Source organism: Suricata suricatta, unplaced genomic scaffold, assembly GCF_006229205.1.
Source record: "Suricata suricatta isolate VVHF042 unplaced genomic scaffold, meerkat_22Aug2017_6uvM2_HiC HiC_scaffold_21, whole genome shotgun sequence".
In the NCBI taxonomy this organism is placed as follows: Eukaryota; Metazoa; Chordata; class Mammalia; order Carnivora; family Herpestidae; genus Suricata; species Suricata suricatta.
Genome location: NW_021865992.1, coordinates 236,647 through 257,007, shown reverse-complemented (window position 1 = coordinate 257,007; position 20,361 = coordinate 236,647). Strand labels below are relative to the sequence as shown.

The 20,361-nt window shown below is 51.1% G+C and overlaps 2 protein-coding genes across 4 annotated transcripts in view; both read left to right on the top strand.

The window, feature by feature from the left end:
• LOC115284789 (ubiquitin domain-containing protein 1) overlaps positions 1–8,788 on the top strand; it is a 53,814-nt gene extending 45,026 nt beyond the window's left edge. The window contains exons 2-4 of one of the 3 annotated variants that reach the window (XM_029931261.1): positions 6,117–6,344; positions 7,673–7,830; positions 8,356–8,788. In XM_029931261.1, coding sequence (XP_029787121.1) covers positions 6,117–6,344; positions 7,673–7,830; positions 8,356–8,565 — 596 coding nt within the window. In that variant the 3' untranslated portion in view covers positions 8,566–8,788. Of the gene's footprint in view, positions 1–6,116; positions 6,345–7,672 lie in introns of all 3 variants that reach the window. The other 2 variants (XM_029931260.1, XM_029931259.1) reach the window with 2 other exon arrangements.
• Positions 8,789–10,091: 1,303 nt separating this feature from the next.
• Positions 10,092–20,256, top strand: LOC115284806 (ankyrin repeat domain-containing protein 2-like). Its single transcript, XM_029931291.1, has 9 exons — positions 10,092–10,452; positions 14,064–14,165; positions 14,957–15,115; positions 15,226–15,333; positions 17,295–17,393; positions 17,729–17,827; positions 18,933–19,031; positions 19,114–19,212; positions 19,948–20,256. Exons 1-9 carry the CDS (start codon positions 10,171–10,173, stop codon positions 20,095–20,097), a joined length of 1,197 nt encoding a protein of 398 aa, XP_029787151.1. The 5' UTR covers positions 10,092–10,170; the 3' UTR covers positions 20,098–20,256.
• Positions 20,257–20,361: the final 105 nt, after the last annotated feature.

Here is a 20,361-nt window from a genome sequence, read left to right as displayed (position 1 = left end):
TGTTTTATTTATTTAAAAAGTTTTAAAAATATTTATTTATTTTTTGAAGAGAGAGCCAGAGAGCAAGAGGGAGAGGAACAGAGAGAGAAGGAAACAGAATGTGAAGCAGGTTCCAGGCTCTGAGCCATCAGCACAGAGCCCGATTCGGGGCTCGAACCCACAAACTGTGAGGTCATGACCTGAGCCAAAGTCGGATGCTCAACTGGTGCCCCCTCTCATACTCTTTTTTAGAAGCAAAAGCTGGAACATAGAGCACTTGCTGTTCTGTAAACCTGTTTCGCTGTTTTGTGGACATTTCTCCACATTACTCAGCATCACAGAGTGGCTGCCACAGAGCACACAGGTTTTATTTAGCCTTTCTCCTGCTGGCGTGCACTGAGCTTGTTTCTAGCTTTCCCAGTTTAAAACTGTGTCAAGTGACGTGGCTCCATGGATAAACCTTCACCCCACAGTTGTAATTATTTTCTTAGCATACATTCTTAGAAACCAAGTATCTGAGCCAAAAGGATGTACATTTTTTAGTTTTTTTGGTACCATACCAAATGCCCTCCAGAAAGTTTGTACCAATTTGTGTAACATATAAGAGTATTCACACCCTTTCTACTGCCCAATGTTTTTGACTCAACTAACTGTGGAACATCGTGTTTTTTTTAAGTAACTGAAATTAAAAATATTCATCATCAATTTGCTTTCATGTTTGGGTTAAAAGCTTCCTTTTCGGCGTTTGTCTGTGCCTTTGCCTACATTTATAAGCATCAGATTGTAGGGATCCAGACATTTTGGCATGTCTCTTACCCATGCTTGCCTTGGACCTGGAGAATTTTGCTGGGTATTTTTATGCTGTATTTGACTTACTGTTGGAGGGAGCCGGCACCTGGCCCAGAGGTGCCGTGGCTGCCCCCTACTGGCTCCAAAATGCCATCACAGATGCAGAGGCAGCCAATAGCTCCTGCTATCCTTTCCTTACATCAGCCCTCTCTGTTCCCACCATCACCCCCTACGCCATTCTCATATTTTCTAGTGTTCTCAGCCTGAAAGAACCAGTGTACAAGGTGAGGAAATTTTAAATTGCTGTATCCTGGGTGACTGTAGGTGCAGTTAATACTTCCAGATGCGCACTTGCCTTGTGTCCATCTGCGCGTGGGTCTGTGATAGTGGGATGAGAGTTGCCTGTGTGCAGGGGAGGGGACTCTGGGAGCCAGATTTGTGAGCAAAGCAATCCTCCGGTGACGACTTTGAAAGGGGACACCACGGGGCTCTTTTTAAAGGGACAGTGAAAGGTGTGTACACCCGGTAATTCTAAAGGTATCACCAGTCCAGCAACCTCAGGTGGGGGGAGGGGCATCTGAGCGGGAACTCAGATGTGCTGATGTGCTGAAGCCTAGTCTCTCTCTGTCTTTAGGAAGCCTCTTTCTTAGAACCAGATGCTCTCAATTTCGAAAGTACTGACAAACTTTCTCAGCCCTCAGCAGATCAGGAGCTCGCTAGCTGCGCCTGACCTGTACCCATAGGAGTCACAGGGAGATGGAGACCAGTAAGAGGTGACATCTGGCAAAGAGGAAGGAGAGAGGAATATTGTAGAAATTGGCTCAAGAAGTTAAAAAGATAGTCATGTCACCAAGTAGAGGGTCAGAAGTCCCACACCCTATAGGTCCCTAAGGGAGTCATGCATGACTGTGAATCCTGGTTGATCAAAGCTCTTGCTAAAGGATCAGAGAGAGAAGGGGTCAGAAGCCATGAAGAAGAGCTGTTTCTTTGATCCGGGCTAAAACACCTCTGGGCCAAACTTCCACAAATAACGTTTGGACGAAAATGTAATCTTCTGTCTCTCCAGTGCCTCCTTCCTCTTTCACACTTAAGCCTATGATTGATCCGGGTTTGATGTTTGCGGATTCTGTCTCATGGTTTCCTGTATGGAGAACGTGTAGTCCTAACGCCATTTATCAGTAGTCCATTGTAAAGAAAATTCCCTGTGTTTCTCCTCTACTCACATTGAGTATTTCTGATGCCAGTTTTGTGAGTGTTTTTCCCACACAAAGAAATTCTCCAGTTCTCCGTGGACACCAACTCATGTCCTACAGTTCTGTTCACTGTGACAGTACCCGGAGTTGGCGCAGACCCCACAGTTTGAGGGCTAAATCCCACAAGACTGGCCCAGCCTCAGTAAGTTGTGGGTCCCCAGGTTACCCACAACTTCTGTCTAACTTGACTGCAAATCAAAGGTTCCCACGACCCTCTCCTCGGGTTCAGTGATTTGCTAGAGTGGCTCACAGAACCCGGGAAAACAGTTTACTTAGTACTGCTGATTTATTACAAAGGACATTGTAAAGGATACAACCGAATAACCAGATAGAGGTACATGAGGGGAGGTTGGGAAATGTCCCAAGCACAGGAACTTTTGCTCCAGACTTGGGGTGCCCCTCCCTCCCAGCACATGGGTGTGTTTGCCAGTCTGGAAGCTCTCCAAACCCCATACTTTTGGGGGTTTTGTGACGGCTTCATCACAGGTGTGGCCAATTATTAACTCAATTTACAGCCCGTCTCCCCTCACCAGAGAATGTGGGAGCAGGGCTGCAAGTTTCAAGCTTTTCATGGAGCCCACCAAGAGCCGCCTCATTGGGACAAAAGACACTTGTATTACCCAGGAAATTCTAAGGGAGGTAGGAGCTCTTTATCAGACATTCCTATCAGTCAGGACATTATAAGAGTTTTAGGAGCTGTATGTTAGGAACCAGGTGAAAGACCAAATATTATCAGAAACCAGGAGCAGAGAGCAATATATGGATTTATTTCACATCCGTCTTACACACACACACACCCCATCTGCAATGTTCCTTCTCATTTTAATCATGTTTCTGTGTATGCTTGGGTCTATTTCTGGGCTCTTCTATTCTGTCCCGCTGGCCCATTTGTCTGTCCCTGTTCCAGGCCTGCACCCACTGCAGCTTTATAATTAGTATTGGTAATGGTAGTGCAGGTTCTCACTCCAATCTACTCTAGTGGTAGCTTTCTTTTTCTATATAAACTTTAGTATCAGCTTGCCGTGTTCCTTGGGGCGGGGGAGCCCCTCCCAGTTAGGAATCTTATTGGAATTGTATTCAATTTGTAGGTTAGTTTAGAGGCAAAGGGATATTTTTATGATCTCTTTGCATACTGTTTCATCCTTATTCTTCCTGTTGTATCCTTCTGGAAATTCTGATTTAAAATATTAGACCCTGGGGGCGTCTGGGTGGCTCAGTCAGTTAAGTGTCTCACTTTGGCTCAGGTCATGATCTCACTGTCCATGAGTTCAAGCCTGGCACTGGGCTCTTTGCTGACAGCTCAGGGCCTGAAGTCTGCTTTGGAATCTGTGTCTCTCTCTCTCTCTTCCCCTCCCCCACTCATGCTCTATTTCTCTAAAATTTTTTTTTAGTATTTAAAAATAAGTAAATAAAATGTTAGACCATGTAAATGTCAAGTATGTTTTTCATTTCTAGAAGTCCAATATGGTTCTTTTAATTTCCTCTTGCTCATTCTTTCTAATCTTTTTCCCTGTTCATATTTTAAAGACTCACTTTTTTTTTTTTTTAGTTGTTTATTTTGGGAGAGACAGAGAGAGCGTGAGCAGGGTAGGGGGACAGGCAGAGAAAGAGAGAGAGGCAGAATCCCAAGCAGGTTCCATGTGGTCAGCACAGAGCCTGAAGCAGGACTCGAACTCCTGGAACTGTGAGATCATAACTTGAGCCAAAATCAAGAGTTTGACACTTAACCGTCTGAGTCACCCAGGCACCTCAAGACTCACTTATTTCTTAAACTTGGTATTTCATAATCTGTGATAAATCCTGTGTCTGAATCTTTATCCATCTGATTCTTCTGTCTACTGTTTGTGCTGACTCTGGCTAATATTGCCTTGTTTACTTGTATGTTGTGACTTTTAAAAATGACACAACAACAACAAAAAAAACCTATGATCTTGTCATTTATTTTCCTTGGATCTTTATCCTGGGAATTCTTTGAGGCCTGGCTTAAAGTTGTTTTCCCACAAAGAGGATTTGCATTTCCTTCTGCTAACCCAGCAGCCCTTTAAATCAAAAGTCTGACTTTGAGAGTTTTCTGCCTGCGCTGGTAGCTGTTTGTGGATTCAGTCTGACCATAGGTGGAATCCTCACTCTGTCACTTACTGTGTGACCTCAGGCAAGTCATTTGATCTTTCTGCCTGTCCCATCTCCTGTGAAGTAGCTAAGAACACCTAGCACCTAAGGCTCTTTTGACGGGAAATGGGATACTGTATATAAATACAGTGCTTGCATGTTCTTTTCACACAATTGGTAGGCAGTGGATGGCATGGTCTTCCCCCGAGGAGCCCCTTCGCCTGCCCCAGCCAGAGGGGGTGGACTGGTGGCCGACCCCAGCTGTGGTTCCTTCCTCATCTGCAGGATGGGAGTTTTTATAGAGGGAGCTGAGTGACTCAGACCTTCCTCCTGTGGATTATCCTGACTTCAGCTTTTTTTTTTTTAATGTCTTATTATTTATTTTTGAGAAAGAGAGGCAGAGCACAAGTGGGGGAGGGACAGAGAGAAAAGGAGACACAGAATCTGAGCAGCTCCAGGCTCTGAGCTGTCAGCACAGAGGCTGACACAGGGCTTGAACTCATGAACCCAAGATCATGACCTGAGCCAAAGTTGGATGCTGAACCGACTGAGTCACCCAGGCGCCCCTCCTGCCTTCAGCTTTGAGATGACTTAGCCTCCCAAAGCCTTTGAGAGATGGTTCTGCCCACAGTCTTGCTTGGAAGTCACGTGGGACTAGGTAACAAGAAAAATGACATTTAACAGAATTGTTTTCTTCTTCAGATGCTGCGGGGGGATTTTTGGTTGGTTGGTAATGTGTATTTTTTTAATACGTTTTTTGCAACTATATGGTAGAACGTTAATAACAAGACATTGCAGTTTATCATTTTTAATCATGGGAATATATGTTGATAGTATTTAAGTGTAATATAAAGTATGTTGGCATGAAAAGAAAATGTTAGGTCCTTTCCGTAACAAGGAATATAAAAAAAGTAATAATACAAACACAACTATGTTGAGAAAAATGGGGAAAAGGAAGTACATTAAGTGTCAACAGTGGTTATTTCTGAATAGTGGAATTCTTGAGTATTATTTTTCCCCTGTGGCAGCAGTTCAGACAGCAGTGAGACCTCAGTGATCAGAAAGCCTTGTGTGGGGCGCCTGGGTGACTCAGTCGGTTAAACTTCTGACTCTTCACTTCAGTCCAGGTCACAATCTCGCGGTTGTGGGATGGAGCCCCACATAAGGCTCCGTGGAGCCTGTGTGGGATTCTCTCTCTCTCCCCCCCTCTGCCTCTGCCTCTCCTCCCTTGCTTGTGTGCACATGTGTGCATTCTCTCTAAAAAAAAAATTAAAATTAAAAATTAATTTAAAAAAATGAAAGTTCTGTGTTAAATCGGTACTTGTGTAGCCTCAGGCAAATGATCAGCTCTCTGGGTCTTAGTTTCCCCATCTGCTCGGTTTTGAGGATCAGATGAACAGTGGGTCTAAAGGGCCTGCCCTGTGATCTGGCACAAACTGGCTCCATAAATTTTAGCAATTTTTATTATTACACATCAACATCCTTTACAGAGGTTTTTATTTCTTTATTATTTTTTATGTCTATTTTTGAGAGAGAAAGCGTGAGTGGGCGAAGGGCAGAGAGAGAGGGAGACAATCCGAAGCTGACTCCAGGCTCTGAGCTGTCAGCACAGAGCCCAACGCGGGGCTTGAACCCACAAACCACGAGATCATGACCTGAGCTGAAGCCAGATGCTCAACCGACTGAGCCACCCAGGCGCCCCAAAATTCCAAACATGGACTCCTTTATAATCAGAGTACAGTTGTGGGAAACAACAATAGCAGGCACTATCTGCTCTGCTGACAAAAATAGTTTACGTCCCCAAGTTGGGCGTGTGCCATTTCCAGACTCTTCCCTGATGCTGGGAAAGGACCCTAATCCCTGAAAACTCAGGAGCCGCTGCTGGGGAGGGTTGGGAGATTGCTGGCAGGTGAGGGGTGGGAGAGAGGGCCGGCCGCGCAGCCTGGCTCTGGCGGTGCTCAGCCTGTCCCTTTCTGTCCTAACCAGGGCGCAACGAGCCCTTGAAGAAGGAGCGGCTGAAGTGGAAGAGTGACTACCCCATGACAGACGGGCAGCTGCGGAGCAAACGGGACGAGTTCTGGGACACAGCACCTGCCTTCGAGGGCCGCAAGGAGATCTGGGATGCCCTCAAGGCTGCCGCCTATGCAGCTGAGGCCAACGACCATGAGCTCGCTCAGGCCATCCTGGACGGAGCCAGCATCACCCTGCCTCACGGTGAGCGAGCAGCGTCGGGCTTTATCCCCACTGGAGTGGGGGCCACCAGGCTGCTCAGTGTGGAGGAGAGCCGGTGGCCAGCCACACATCGGGAGTTTTTATCCAAGCTTCTAGGTGGCCAGGGTGGCTGATTGCTTTGGTTCATTCAGGCAGTCCTTACTGAGCCTGGGCCAGGAGTGAGGACACAAGGAAAAATGAGACACAGTCCCTATTTGTCTCATGAAGAGATAGAAAGACACCAATAAACCTCAAAGCAGTGTGATGAAAGCAAGCTAGAGTTGCTCAGATACTTTGGGATCACAGAATATCTGAGGTACCAAGTCTTATGTGCTTGGTACTGAGCAAGAAACTTCTACTGTATTATCTCATTTAAGTTCGTAACAGTCTTATGGGGCCATGTAAAGTAGAGGGTGACAGTGGAACTCTAGAGTCACAGACCGGGGCTTTAACAAATATCTCTGTTTCTAGTTATGTGCCCCTGAGCAGGGAGCTTCTCAACTTGAATGTCTCAGGAGCTTGTCACTATAAAGTGGGGCTACCCCCCTGACAGGACGGTCGTTAGAACTCGGCAAAATATGCAGAACATCCTTTAGTCCGGTCCCAGCACTCATGAGGTGTCCAAGGCACAGTAAATACATTACTCTATGCAGTACACAGTACTGGAAGGTACTCATACCCACCAAGGTTTAAGCCGTGAAGAGCAGACCTGTGCTTTCTCGCTCCCCCAGCAACCCCAGCGCCCAGCACATATACTCAGGAAAGAGTTGTTGAAGGAGCGAATGGAAAGTTACATAGTTTGCCAGGATTGAACAAGCTAGTACCTGGGAGAGCCAGAATGCCAGCTCACATCTTCCTGCATCCACCTTGAACTCCTCCCAGCTGTATGTCCAAGGGACAGTTGACTGTAGGGGGGTGCGGGGACCATGGGGTGGCCATGACAGGTGTATTAGTTTGCTTGGGCTGCTATAACAGAATACCACAGATTGGATAGCTTATTAAACAACAGAACTTTATTTCTCGCAGTTCTGGAGGCTGAGAAGCCCAAGACCTAGGTGCCTGCTGATTTGAGTTTGAGTGAGGGCCTTCTTCTTGACTTGTAGATGGCCGCCTGCTTGCTGTGTCCTCACTTGGTGGGGAGAGAGCAAGCCTGGGTGTGTCTTACAAAGACAGTAGTCCTGTTGGATCAGTGGGCCTCTGTATGACTTCATTTAACCTTAATTACTCCCATATAGGCCCCCGTCTTCAAATACAGTGGCATTGAGGGTTAGGGCTTGGACAGAGGAATCGGGGGTTCCCCAGCCGACTCTGACTGCCTGCCGTTCCCGCAGGCACCCTCTGTGAATGCTACGACGAGCTGGGCAATCGCTACCAGCTGCCCATCTACTGCCTGTCGCCGCCTGTGAACCTGCTGCTCGAGCACACTGAGGAGGAGAGCCTGGAGCCCCCTGAGCCCACGCCCGGCGTGCGCCGCGAGTTCCCCCTAAAGGTGCGCCTCTCCACAGGCAAGGACGTGAGGCTCAGCGCCAGCCTGCCCGACACAGTGGGGCAGCTCAAGAGGCAGCTGCATGCCCAGGAGGGCATCGAGCCATCCCGGCAGCGGTGGTTCTTCTCTGGGAAGCTGCTCACAGACCGCACGCGACTCCAGGAAACCAAGATCCAGAAGGATTTTGTCATCCAGGTCATCATCAACCAGCCCCCACCACCCCAGGACTGATGAGCCCATGGGCCCTGGGAGGAGAGGCCGAGGGGGCCTCCGCGGGGCTGAGAGGCCTCTGGCCTGAGCGCTAGGCTCCCCCAACTCTGCTGCTGCCTCCGAGTGCTGTTCCTTTCTTCAAGGGCGCCTGCTGTGTGTGGCTGCTGGGCAAGCCATGAAGGGATCCTGCCTCCCAGGGGCACCGTGGGCCACCAGTGCCCCACCCCCAGGAAGCAGTGCTGCCTCACCCAGGCTTTGCCAACCTTGTCAGAAAAAAGGTGAACTGGGGTGTTCCATCCTGCCTCTCTCCCGCAGCAGGTTCCAGCTACGAGGGCCGGCCTGGAGGCCCCTGGAGCCCAGATCTGTCATCTGGTGCTGCTGGCTGTGCTCACTCCGGTTTTCTGCTCAGGGTCTGAAGCAGCTGCTGTCCCCTTCCCCTGCCCCCACTCCCTGACTCTGCCCTGGGCCCAGTGCCCATCTCCTGGTGGGGAGGGGATGGCTCTTGAGCCCCAGGGGCAGGGAGCCTGAGGCCGGCCTCTGCCTCTCCCTGCCCCCCCCCGAGCACAATTGGCAGAGATGGGGCGGGTGGGTGGCCGGAGGGCTATGCTGTTGTGGCAGGGGTCTGCACAGGGCCATCTCCTGGCTGTAACCCAAGCGGTGGGGGGTTTGCAGCCTGGTCATGGCCCACAACAGGTCCCTGTGTACAGACATATCTGTGTATTTATCAATAAAGCCTTTTGCTCCTTCCTTCTCTCTTGCCTAGCTTTGACTTTGGGTTCTCCAGCTGCTCCGTGGAGTCCCAGAGCAGTTCTTGGTGTGGGAGCAAGGCCTCCCCGGCTGCTTTGTCCGCAGCAGAGAGTGCAGGGAGCCTTGAATTACTAGTGTTCCAAGCCCTGTGTCCTCATGAGTCCTTGGGAAAAACCACTTCACGGCTGAGCCCACTTTACTTATTTTTAAAGCAGAGACGAAGCTACCGGCCTTGCCTCTTCCTGCAGTTGCTGGGAGGATTAAATGAGATAACAGATGTGAAAGCGCTTTGGGAGCAGAGGCAGCACCTCAGGAAGGTGGTGTTAGTAGTCAGCGGGTCTGCTCCTGTGGCACAGGGGTGCTGGCTGCCGGCTCCAGCCCCTCAGCCCGCCCCCCAGGACTAAGGTGCGCCCGAAAATCCCGGGGGTGCTGCACTGCGCCCTCCGTGATGTGAAAGCCAAGTCTCTGACGAATTTAGATTATGAGCATGTGTCCAGCTTGCCAGCAAGGGAACCAGAGAGAAAAGGCAGCCAGTGCCGGTCCTTCCTTCAGGAAAGGTGTGCGTCCAGCTTAGCCAAGGGCAGGCCACGTGAGTGTGACAGAACCACCAAGCTGTGGCGTCTGTGGCTTGCTGGCAGGTTAAGCCTGGGTCAGGATGACCTGGGACTCACTCCCACAGTTCAAGGTGTGGAGCTGAGCAAGTTCAGGTCTGCTTTTTCTCCACTGAGAGTATTTTCCTTCTCAGCATGGCTGGACCTCGGTCAGAGTGGCCTGACGAAACTGGGAGGAAAGGATGATCAAGAGGAAATGGTGTCTTCGTCAGCTGGGCTTGGCGCTGTACTCTGGCCCTTTTAAGGTGGCTTCCTGAAACCCCTCTTGAAGCACCCCTGAGCTCTGCTGAGGCCTCCTGAGATGGGTCAAGGTTTCTCAGAAGCTAATGGACATACAGCCACGTAGAGTGATGTCTCACTAGGGGGCGCTGTGGGACCCCGTAGAGACAAAGGCCTGCTTGCGCTGTGGGCGAAGAGGGGGGCATCTGCTCTTACTCCTGCTCATCACCTTGACACTCCAGCCCAAATGTAGCGGAATTTGCCCCCACCCTAGAGCAAGCAGGGCCTGTTCACAGGACAATTGGGGAAACAGGCCTGTATTGGGTCCGCACCATTGGCTTTCAGCTGCCCTCACTGTTACTGGCTGCGCACTTCCCAGGCATCCAGCAGGTGGCACTGCCATCAGGGTTAGGGGCAGCCAGTGGGTCCTTCGTGCCTCCCAGCTGTCCTGGCTAAGGCCCAGCTCTGCCCAGCACTCAGGACAGAGTCTGGGCAGGCTCCTTCCTGCAGCCCTGCTCTTGGGGTGCTGGGCCCTTCAGCTCCAATAGGCAAGGGGATGAGAGGGCAAACTGTCCCTGCCTCCCCCAGCTCCCTGGGGCTGCCCGGGGTGAAGGTGACAGGTGGGGGAGGCAGGTGGAGAATTGGGCCGGTGAGCTCATGGCAAAGGCGCCCGGCGGGGTGGGGGTGGGTGCCCTGGCTTATAAAGCCCCTGAGGCCCTGTGGCTTGCAGAGGCTGGTTATAGACGGCACCATGGAGGGCTCTGAGGAGGGCTCTGAGGCAGTGAAGAGGGCCACAGCGCTTATCGAGGAGCGGCTGGCGCAGGAGGAAGAGAATGAGGTAGGGGCACGGGTGTGGGGCCCCAAGGGGGTTCCAGGGAGATCCAGCTCTACTGTGAAGGGAAGTAAGAGCCTGGCCACCACATCTGTGGTGGGAAAGAGGGCAAGTGTCCCCAGGGGCCGAGTGGCTCCACTCCAGCCCCAGCGCGCTCCTGGTGGAGGCGCTTGTTAGCATGGGTGACTGAGGCTTCAATCCCAAGAACTGAGAGACAGTGGGGTGGGCGGGCCACACTGGGTTCCTGAGACCCTGCCACCCACCTGGGCCTCAAGGAGGTGGGCCAGGCTGCACAGAGCAGGACGGCGAGATGCTGCCTGAGAATGTGGGAGTGGGGGGCCCTGATACCTCCCAGCTGCTGGTGGGAGGCTGGGACTGGGGGAGCTCCAGCATTTGGTCCCTGCAGAAGAATAGAGACGGAGCAGAGCGAGGAAGCGGTGCTGGGAAGGGAAGCATGGGTTCTCCCAGGAGTACCAGCCGCCTGGGGAGGCCTGTGGAGCATACGGCCCTGGGCAATTACATTTTCTCTGGGATTAAGGAAGGGGGGGAGGCATGCAGGCTTGTCTCTTCATTCTATTTAAACTAACACTGGACTTAAAAGTCTGCCAGGTGCTGTGAGGAATAAGAGGCCAGCCCCTGCCTCCTTACCACTCATTTTAGCCAATGTCCATCAGGCGCATAGTCCACTAAGAAACAGAGTTAGAGCACCTGAGTGGCTCAGTTGGTTAGGTGTCCGACTTGATCTCAGCTCAGGTCTTGATTTCAGAGTTGGAAATTAAAGCTCCATGTTGAGCTCCATGCTGGGCAGGAGCATACTTAAAAAAAGAAAGAGGGGTGCCTGGGTGGCTCAGTCAGTTAAGCAGCTGACTTCGGCTCAGGTCATGATCTCTCGGTTCATGGGTTCAAGCCCCCCATCAGGCTCTGTGCTGACAACTCAGAGCCTGGAGCCTGCTTCGGATTCTGTCTCCCTCTCTCTCTGACCCTCCACTGTTCACACTCTGTCTCTCTCTCTCAAAAATAAATAAACATTAAGAAATTAAAAAAAAAAGAAACATGCAGAGAGAAGACTTGGTGAAATAGGGGGTGTTCAGTCAGAAGCGAAAGAGCACAAAGGGTGGGTAAGTCGTTCTGACCGTGGGTGCTCAAGAGCTCTGAGGGGCAGGATGGCATTTGAGTGGGGCCTTCAAGGCTCACGAGCAGAGATCAGGAGGGGAGAGAATTCCAGGCTTAGAAAAAGACAGGCACTAAAGTTCAGGTGAGTGACAGTGGGACTGTCCTGAGAAAGTGTGGTAATAGGTAGGGGCTAAGGCTGGGCACAAACCAGAGAGGCCATGGGAAAGATATTTATTCTTTGGGCAGTAGGGAGCCACTAAGTGTTGCTGAGGGAGGACAGCACCACCTGAGCAGCACCTATTTGAGGAAGGCAGCTCTGACAGCCTGAGGACATGTCGGAGGGGAAAGGTTGGCCCTAACAGGAATAAGAGGGAGAAGATAAATCAGTCTGGAAGTAGGCTCCGCTCAAGACAGGAGTGGCTGAAGGGGGCTGAGGAGGCAGGAAGGACCGGGACTCTGCTGATGAAGAGATGAGGACCAGGGGCAAGGGCAGCAAGTTTGTGGGCCGCTGCTGAGTCCTGGCCGGGGCACCCCTGGATCTCCAGGAATGCCGCTTCTCCTTAGTGCCGGGCAGGTGAGTCATGCTGCTGGGCCATTTCTGGAGCGCTGCCACTGGACACGGAGACCTTCAGCAAGGGGACACGGAGCAGCCCTCATCCATTCATTCACCCAATAAATATAGCCTCAGGGCTGCCAGAACACTGGGCACCCACAGAGCCAGCCTTCCCACCAAGTGCCTCCTACGTGCCAGGCACTTTCATGGGATCTGTATAACCATCCATGAAGCTAGGTAGGCATTTGTTTTGTTGTGTTTCACCAAATAGAGTCCAATTCAATAAACATTTATTGAGCACTTACTGTATGCCTGCCAGCCCACAAAAACATCTGAAGCAAATGGGCTGTAGAGCCGTAAGGCAAGGGTGAGCATGAGAGTCCACAGTTGCGCCCACCAGGCCGCAGCCCAGCAAGATTCTCAGAGGGGAGCCTCTGTCTAGCCTGCACCCCGTTCTTGGCATGGGAGGGGAAGGAGAGCCCAGGGGGCTGCAGGCTGGGGCTCTGTGGTGGGGAGCATGCTAGGCAAGGTCATCGCTGAGGATTTAGGGGTGGACAGAGATGCTGAGCCCACCTGTCCTCATCCATTCACTCATTCATTTCTCCTCCAACATTCACCAAGTACCTGCTCTATGCCAGGCCATGTCACGGGGGCAAGGGTTACCAAGATGATTAAGACCCAAGCCAGAGTCCCACCAGCAGCAGCTGCAGCCCGAGGTCATCCCTCGCTCCTGGAAGAAGATGCAGTGTTTCCAGTGAGGCCAGCACGGGGGACACCTCAAACTATGTAAACCCAGCATGGAAAGGAGAAGCCCGTGGGCAACAGGACCTCCCCAGGGAAGACCCTGGAAATCAGCCCTCAAAACAACTCTTGAGGAGTATAATACCAGAGCTCGGTGGCAAAAGCAAAGGGCAGCTGAGAGCTCTGAGAGGGTGGCCGTTCGTCCCCAGCGGCCATCAGGACTGAGCATCCTCCAACCTGGGTGAATGTTCCCGGCACACGGGGCCTTCAGAGAGAGGGGTGCCGGCACTACACAAAAGTGCTTTCCTTTAAAACAAGGAGGAGGCCATGAGGAAGTGGTCCAGGCCAAGTCAAAGCTACTCTTGGTGAGGAGACTTGGAAGGGGTTTCACCCTTATAATTACGAGGATAAGATTAATGTTAATGCTAAGAGTCCCTTTAAGGTGAAAGCTAGCGCAAAGGAAATAGCTCCCATCCCTCAGATTCCCTGACAGCAGCAGGTTTCCAGCTCCAGGATATCATGAAGCGGGAAAATCTGGGGGAAAAAAAAAAAACTTGATATCTAAAAAGAGTGGCCAAATTTTTTGTTGATATTTTAAAAATAACTGTCAACTCTTACCACAATTATTTCATTAATGTGAATTTTTTATTTTTTTAATGTTTATTTTTGAAAGAGGAAGAGATTGAGATCGAGTGCATGTGGGGGAGGGGCGGAGAGAGACAGGTACAGAGGATCCAAAGAGGGTTCTGTGCTGGCCAGCAGACAGCCCCATGCGGGGCTCGAACTCATGAACTGGGAGATCATGACCTGAGTTGAAGTCAGACACTCAACCTACTGAGGCAACCAGGCGCCCCCAAAGTAAATTGTTAATGCCAACAAAGTAAAATCACCATCATCACCATACCTCAGTGAATGTATTTAGTTTCATGAACACTCATTCCAGTAACCCTTAAACTTGTTTTGCTGAGGACCCATGACTATCAGTAGACAGGTGTTTGAGCTGGGGTTGGGGTCAGGGTTGGGTGGGGGAATTATGGGGAGCCCTGCTCTAGCCTGGGGCTCTCCAGTTAGGAGTGGGGCACAGAAGGGACCTGGGGTCACACAGGAGGAGGTCCAGAGGGTGCCCTTGGAGCGGGTCGGGGGAGAGGCCACCCGCCTCCCTGGCTGCTGAGGGCGGGTCCTGGAGCTTGTCGCCTCCTTGGCTCCCCAGAAACTCCGAGGGACCGCCCAGCAGAAGCTGCCCATGGACATGCTGGTGTTGGAGGATGAGAAGCACCGCGGGGCTCCGAGTCTGGCCTTACAAAAGGTTAAGGTAAGTGTGAGGAGAACCCGACCTCTGCACTCAGGGGACAGGACGGGAAGTCGTGGCTTTGCTCCTCCCCCTCGTGTGGTCTGTGAACCAGCATCTCAGCACCCCCAGGGAGCGTGTTAGCAATGAAGGATCTCGGGCCCCACCCCCGACCTGCTGAGTCAAGACCCCAGGGACTTGATTTTGGAAGCCCCGAGTGATTGAGTGGCCACCGTGCAGTGGTGTTAAGGGGCTCAGGGAGGCGGCGTGTGCTGATTGGAGAGATCTCCACACGGTAAAAGAACACCAGTTTCCTGAGCACTATTGTGGAAGATGATCCCAGAGGATGCTTGTCTGAAGGACATCCACCAAGTCATACTAGAAGTTACCACTGGGAGAAAAGGGCTTTCTCTTCCTCCCTTTTGTGTTTCTGTATTTCTTTTCTTTTTAATATTAATCATATATTACTTTCATCACACACACACACACACACACACACACACACACAAATGAAACTGCATGGTAAGCTGAGGATTCAGACTCCGCTCTGAAGGCCTGAGCCAAGGATCGCCTCTGAGAGTCCCTCATCCTCTGTGCAGCCTCGAAGCTGGCAGCTTGCAGTCCCCTCAAGTCTCCCCTTGTTCCCTGATCTGAGCCATCCGTGTCCAGGTCTCATCTGCTTCTTCTAAGTCCTGGGCAGTACAGATAGACCTGGATTCTTTCTCTCTTGAGAAGCTCTCCCTGTCCTCCTCCCTGGGCCTAGATCAGGGTCCCCAAGCCCCCAACATGGGGGTTGATGAACCCCCTCCATGCAGGGTCAAGAGCGTGTGCGCAAGACATCGCTAGACCTTCGGCGGGAGATCATCGACGTGGGTGGGATCCAGAACCTCATCGAGCTGCGGAAAAAACGCAAGCAGAAAAAGCGGGAAGCACTGGCCGCCCCCCAGGAGCCACCTCCGGAGCCTGAGGAGATCGTAAGGGTCCTGGGGGGGGCACCTGTGTTGGCAGGGGCGGGGTGGGGGTGGGCAGGGAGGCCTCTGATCACTGCAAGGTAGCCCTCTGTGACTGGATTCATACCTTCCAGACTGGACCTGTGGATGAGGAGACATTCCTGAAAGCAGCAGTGGAGGGGAAAATGAAGGTCATTGAGAAGTTCCTGGCCGATGGGGGTTCCCCAGACACCTGTGATCAGGTGATATTCCTACCTGCACCTGTGCCTAACTCCCTTTCAGAGTTGCCACCCCCACCTCGCCCACTTGTGGACCTTTTGAGAACAGGCATTGAGTGTCCTTTGCGGGAGGGGTCTTTAGAAGATTTGGGATGTCCTCTTGCCCATGCAGGAATGTATCTAAATCCTTAGGTCCTTTTCTTTTCTTTTTTTAATTTTTTTAAATGTTTTTATTTATTTTTGAGAGAGAGAGAAAGAGACAGCGTGAGCAGGGGAGGGTCAGAGAGAGAGGGAGACACAGAATCTGAAGCAGGCTCCAGGCTCTGAGCTAGCTGTCAGCACAGAGCCCGATGGGGGGCTCGAACCCACGAACCCTGAGATCATGACCCCAGCCGAAGCCGGACGCTTAACTGACTGAGCCACCCAGGCGCCCCTCCTTAGGCCCTTTTCAACTTGAACCACCTCCAGGGGAACAAATGGTCCTTTTAGAGAAGAAAGAGAAATAGAATTAAATCTAAAAAGTCAAAACCAAGAATTTGAAGCTCAAATCCCACCTGTATCAGTCCTTAGCTATGGGACCTTCAGCTAGGTTCATTACCTCCCCACGCCTCAGTTTCCTTCTCTGTAAAATGGCCTATTTTCCCCAGATCATGTCATGGGGATCAAATAGAATATTAGTGCCTTAATAAGTCATTATTGAATGAAGGAAAAAACTATAAAGCACATGCTAGGATATGATTATTTTTGTGTTACATTGTGTAATGCATTTTCCCTTTAAAAATTATTTTATATGATAGAATACATATAATGTGAAATGGCCATTTTAATTTACAATTCAACAGCATTAATTATACCCACCATGTTGTAGAAATAATTATCCACTATAACAACTATCACAACAATTTTCAAAACATTTCCGGGGCACCTGGGTGGCTCAGTCGGTTAAGCGCCCGGCTTCGGCTCAGGTCATAATCTTGCGGTTTGTGGGTTCGAGCCCCACACCAGGCTCTGTGCTGACAGCTAGCTCAGAGCCTGGAGCCTGCTTTGCATTCTGTGTGTCCCTCTCTCTCTGACCCTCCCCTGCTTGCGCTCTCTCTCTGTCTCTCAAAAATAAATAAAAAACATTAAAAATATTCTAAAAAATATTTCCATCACCTATTACACTTTGTTTTATTTTCCCTGAAAACTGCCTCTTTCACACTTGGTATGGTGCTCTTTCATACTCATATCCCAGGATTAATAAATTAATAGTCACTCCTGTATTATTGTGGGCTTAGACTGCATGGTCTTTCCATTCTTTAGACGCTGGAATCTGAATCCTCGTCAGTCTATCCAAGCACCTCCTGTCCCTGAGCACTGTGCCAGGTGCTGGCGGTGCAAAAAAGGGGAGACCAGCGTTGAGGGTAGAGGGAGACAGGTGTAGAGCCAGATCTTTAGATTATGGAAGGATATGCCTCATGGCTTGAGTGTTTCAAAAAACCTAAACAAAATGCTGAAGCTCATTCCTTGCTTGGGTCACTTGTTGATGTGCACCTGCCCATTCTGGCCCTGGCTAGGCACTGAGGGGAAACAGAGTCAAGTAAGGCTTAGCTTGCCTTTCAACACCCTCTCCTGTGGAAGAGTCACTCAGGGGCAGCTCTGGCCCAGAGGTTTCAAGATGATGGCACTTAAGCTGCCTTGCCTTGTGAAGGAGTAGCAAGAATTCATCAAGCACTCACAGGAAGTAAGGGCAAAATAGGCATTCCTGGCAGAGGGAACAGCCTGTGCAAAGGCCCAGCATGACATGCTTGGGAGAGGACACATTGAGAAGGCCAGAGTTCCCAGGGCATTAGAGGGCTCCAAGGCTGGTCTGAATAGAACATGAAGAAGCTGGCAGAACATGGAAGACATGGGGACCCAGCATAGGGGCCAGAATCGAGCTGGGTTAAGTCTTGGGTCTTAGCCTGGGGCCAGAGATCAGGCCCTAATGGTCTTTCTGGGGACAGTTCCGACGGACAGCATTGCATCGAGCTTCCCTGGAAGGCCACATGGAGATCCTGGAGAAGCTTCTGGAGAGGGGAGCTACTGTGGACTTCCAGGATCGGGTGAGCAAGAGAGCAGGTATTGGGCGGGGGTAGGAGGTAGGCCCAGCCCCAATAGACCCCCTCTCCCTGTAAACTGGTGCCAACCCGGAACACACTCAGGCTTCCTCAGGGGCCAGGCCTCACCTCTAGTGGACTGTATGACCTGGGGTCATCCTTCGTTAATCTGGCTTGGACCTGAGGGTTTGCCTGCTGTGCTTGGTCCATAGCCCAGGTACAGGCATGCTCTAGCCCCTTCCCTGCCCTCCTTCCCTTGATTCCTCCCACCCTTTTGGCTGGGGTCCTTTCCTCTTTCCGCTTTCCCCTTTCTTCACTAAAGCCCCCTCCTTCCCTTCTAGCTGGACTGCACAGCCATGCATTGGGCCTGCCGTGGGGGCCACTTGGAGGTGGTAAAACTCCTGCAAAGCCGAGGAGCAGACACCAACATGAGAGATAAGGTGAGGTTATAATGCTCACAGATGTTAAGGTAGCGGGGTGGTGGGGGGGAAGGGGCAGAAAACAGAAAAGCCCAGTAAGGCAGGGGAAGGTAATGGTTTCTAGAGTGGCTGCAGAGCCCAGGGAGGGGTTCTTGCCATCAACTGTAGGTCGCTGGGGACCGCCATCTGGGCATGGGAGCAGGAAGGGCAGGAGAGGGGAGGAGAAGACATCCACTGTCTGGGGGGTTGGGGATCACCCAAAGGATGCAAGATGTGCTCATCCATGCAATTCTTTATCATCCTGTATTTATCTGTCCATCCATTCATTTATTTATCTGTTCATCCACCATTTTTCTCTTTATTCATTCCTTTGTGTATAACCTTGAACAGGTGACAGCCAGCCTCTGAGCCTATGTTGCTTATCTGTCAAATGTTTTACAGAATTATTACATAATCAGATGTGAAAGTCTATGTTAAATTATTTACTCAGCATAAGATGTTTTTTAAGCTTTTGCCATGCCTAATACCTAGTCATCTCTCAGTAAATAGCATCTTGTATAATTTTTTTTTAACAATTTGGAGTGTCTTTTTTTAAAGTTTATTTATTTTGAGAGAGAGAGAGCCAGGAAGGGGCAGAGAGAGAGGGAGAGAGAGAATCCCAAGCAGGCTCCATGCCATCAGCACAGAGCCCAACGTGGGGCTTGATCCAACAAACCGCATGATCATGACCTGAGCTGAAACTAAGAGTCAGACACTCAACTGACTTGAGCCACACAGGTGCCCCTAATATTTTTTTAAAAGTAATCTCTATGTGCTACATTGGGCTCTACTGACTGAGCCACCCAAGTACCCCACGACTATTATAGTTATTAAAATAAGGGCAGTTGCTCACAGGTGGGTGAGAGAGGAACCAAAGACAGCTTCCCAGAGAAGATGGCATGTCATACTTCAGAGTTAAACCATCAGATAGGATGGTGGAAGCTGTAGCATTTCCAGCCCCTCCAGGGCTCAGGCCTTGGCACTAGGACTCAGGGAAGTGCTTAGGCTGGAATTAGGACAGCCTCCCTCCCGGAGCCCCACAGTCCGGGATCCTTCAGCCAGCAGTTCCTGTTTCCTCCCTACCCAGCTGCTGAGTACCCCCCTGCACGTGGCAGTCCGGACGGGGCACGTGGAGATTGTGCAGCACTTTCTGTCCCTGGGCCTGGACATCAATGCCAAAGACAGAGTGAGTGTCGAGCTTCCCTTCTGCTCAGCCTGAGGGCTCCCACACGCCCCATGGGCCATACTGAGTATCACACTGGCTCTAGGAAGGGGACAGTGCCCTGCATGATGCTGTGAGGCTCAACCGATACAAAATCATCAAATTGCTACTCCTGCATGGGGCTGACATGATGACCAAGAACCTGGTAAGTTCATTCCTTCCTGGATTCAGTGATCAGTGTGCAGGACTTCTCAGGGCTCTGTGCCAGGCACTGGGAGGAAACACAGAGCTGAGCAAGACTCAGCCTGCCCTTGGCGCACCCTCACAGTGGACGGTCTCTCTGGACCCTGGGGATTTGGGGCCCACCCACCTTCCAACTCCCTCTATGCTTGTCTCTGTAGGAGGAGCAATAAGAGGACTTCCAAAGGCCCCCCAAAAGATGCAAGGGGGTCCTAATGTCAAGGCTCAGGGAGGCCAAAATCCTGGAGGGACGGGGCTAGAAAGAACCTAACTAAGCACACTGTGTTGGCCTGGCAGGCCTGGAGTTCTCGTAGGGTCCTATATCGCCTAGCCCAAGCTCTTCTTTGGGGCCCAGTATAATAGCAAAAGGGGGGTGGATGGGAGGGTCCCCCCGACTCAAGAAAGGCTAAGGGAATAATGGGAAAGTCAGGACAATGTGGGGAGGAATAGATGAGAATAATAATAGAATAATAATAGAATAACAACATTATTGACATGTGGGGCTGCATAATTCTTTGTTGTGGAGACTGTTCTGTGTATTGGAGGCTTTTTAAGCAGCATCCCTGGACTCTGTTCACCCTATGCCAGTAAAACCACCTATAGACACTGCCCAGTGCCTCCAGCAGGAAGCCCTGGTAGAGGTGAGGGCACCTCCTGGTACAAACTTAACAGTGACAGGATGTCCTCTTGGTTCTGCCAGGCAGGAAAGACCCCCACGGACCTGGTGCAGCTGTGGCAGGCTGACACCCGGCAGGCTCTGGAGCACCCAGAGCCAGGGGTGGAGCAGAACGGGCTGGAGGGTCCTGCTGAGAGTGTGCAGGAGACCCCCCAGCCGGTGCCAGTCCAGTAGACACCTGCCCCGGGCCAGCCGGGCACCTGGGCTGTCCCTTGAGTGCAGCCAGAGGGTCATTGTAATGGCCCCCAGAGCTGACGACTCTGCCATTCTTCTGCATACGACCCGGACACCCACAAGCTACCGCAATAAAAAAAAAATCTTTTTTAAAAGTCATTTTTGCTATTTGTGATGTTTGTTTCTATTTGTGTCCGAAATGTTTAGGAATGAAGGAAAACTGGAGCAAGGGTAGGCTCGGGGAAGAGGGGAACTTGGAGCCCT

What these genes read in the sequence shown, in the direction of transcription:
- LOC115284806 (XM_029931291.1), top strand. Translation starts at nt 10,171, where the DNA reads ATGAGAGGGCAAACTGTCCCTGCCTCCCCCAGCTCCCTGGGGCTGCCC. An exon ending in CTCCGGAGCCTGAGGAGATC is followed by an intron (nt 15,116 to 15,225) that starts GTAAGGGTCCTG and finishes CATACCTTCCAG; the next exon opens with ACTGGACCTGTGGATGAGGA. An exon ending in ACACCAACATGAGAGATAAG is followed by an intron (nt 17,828 to 18,932) that starts GTGAGGTTATAA and finishes CTCCCTACCCAG; the next exon opens with CTGCTGAGTACCCCCCTGCA.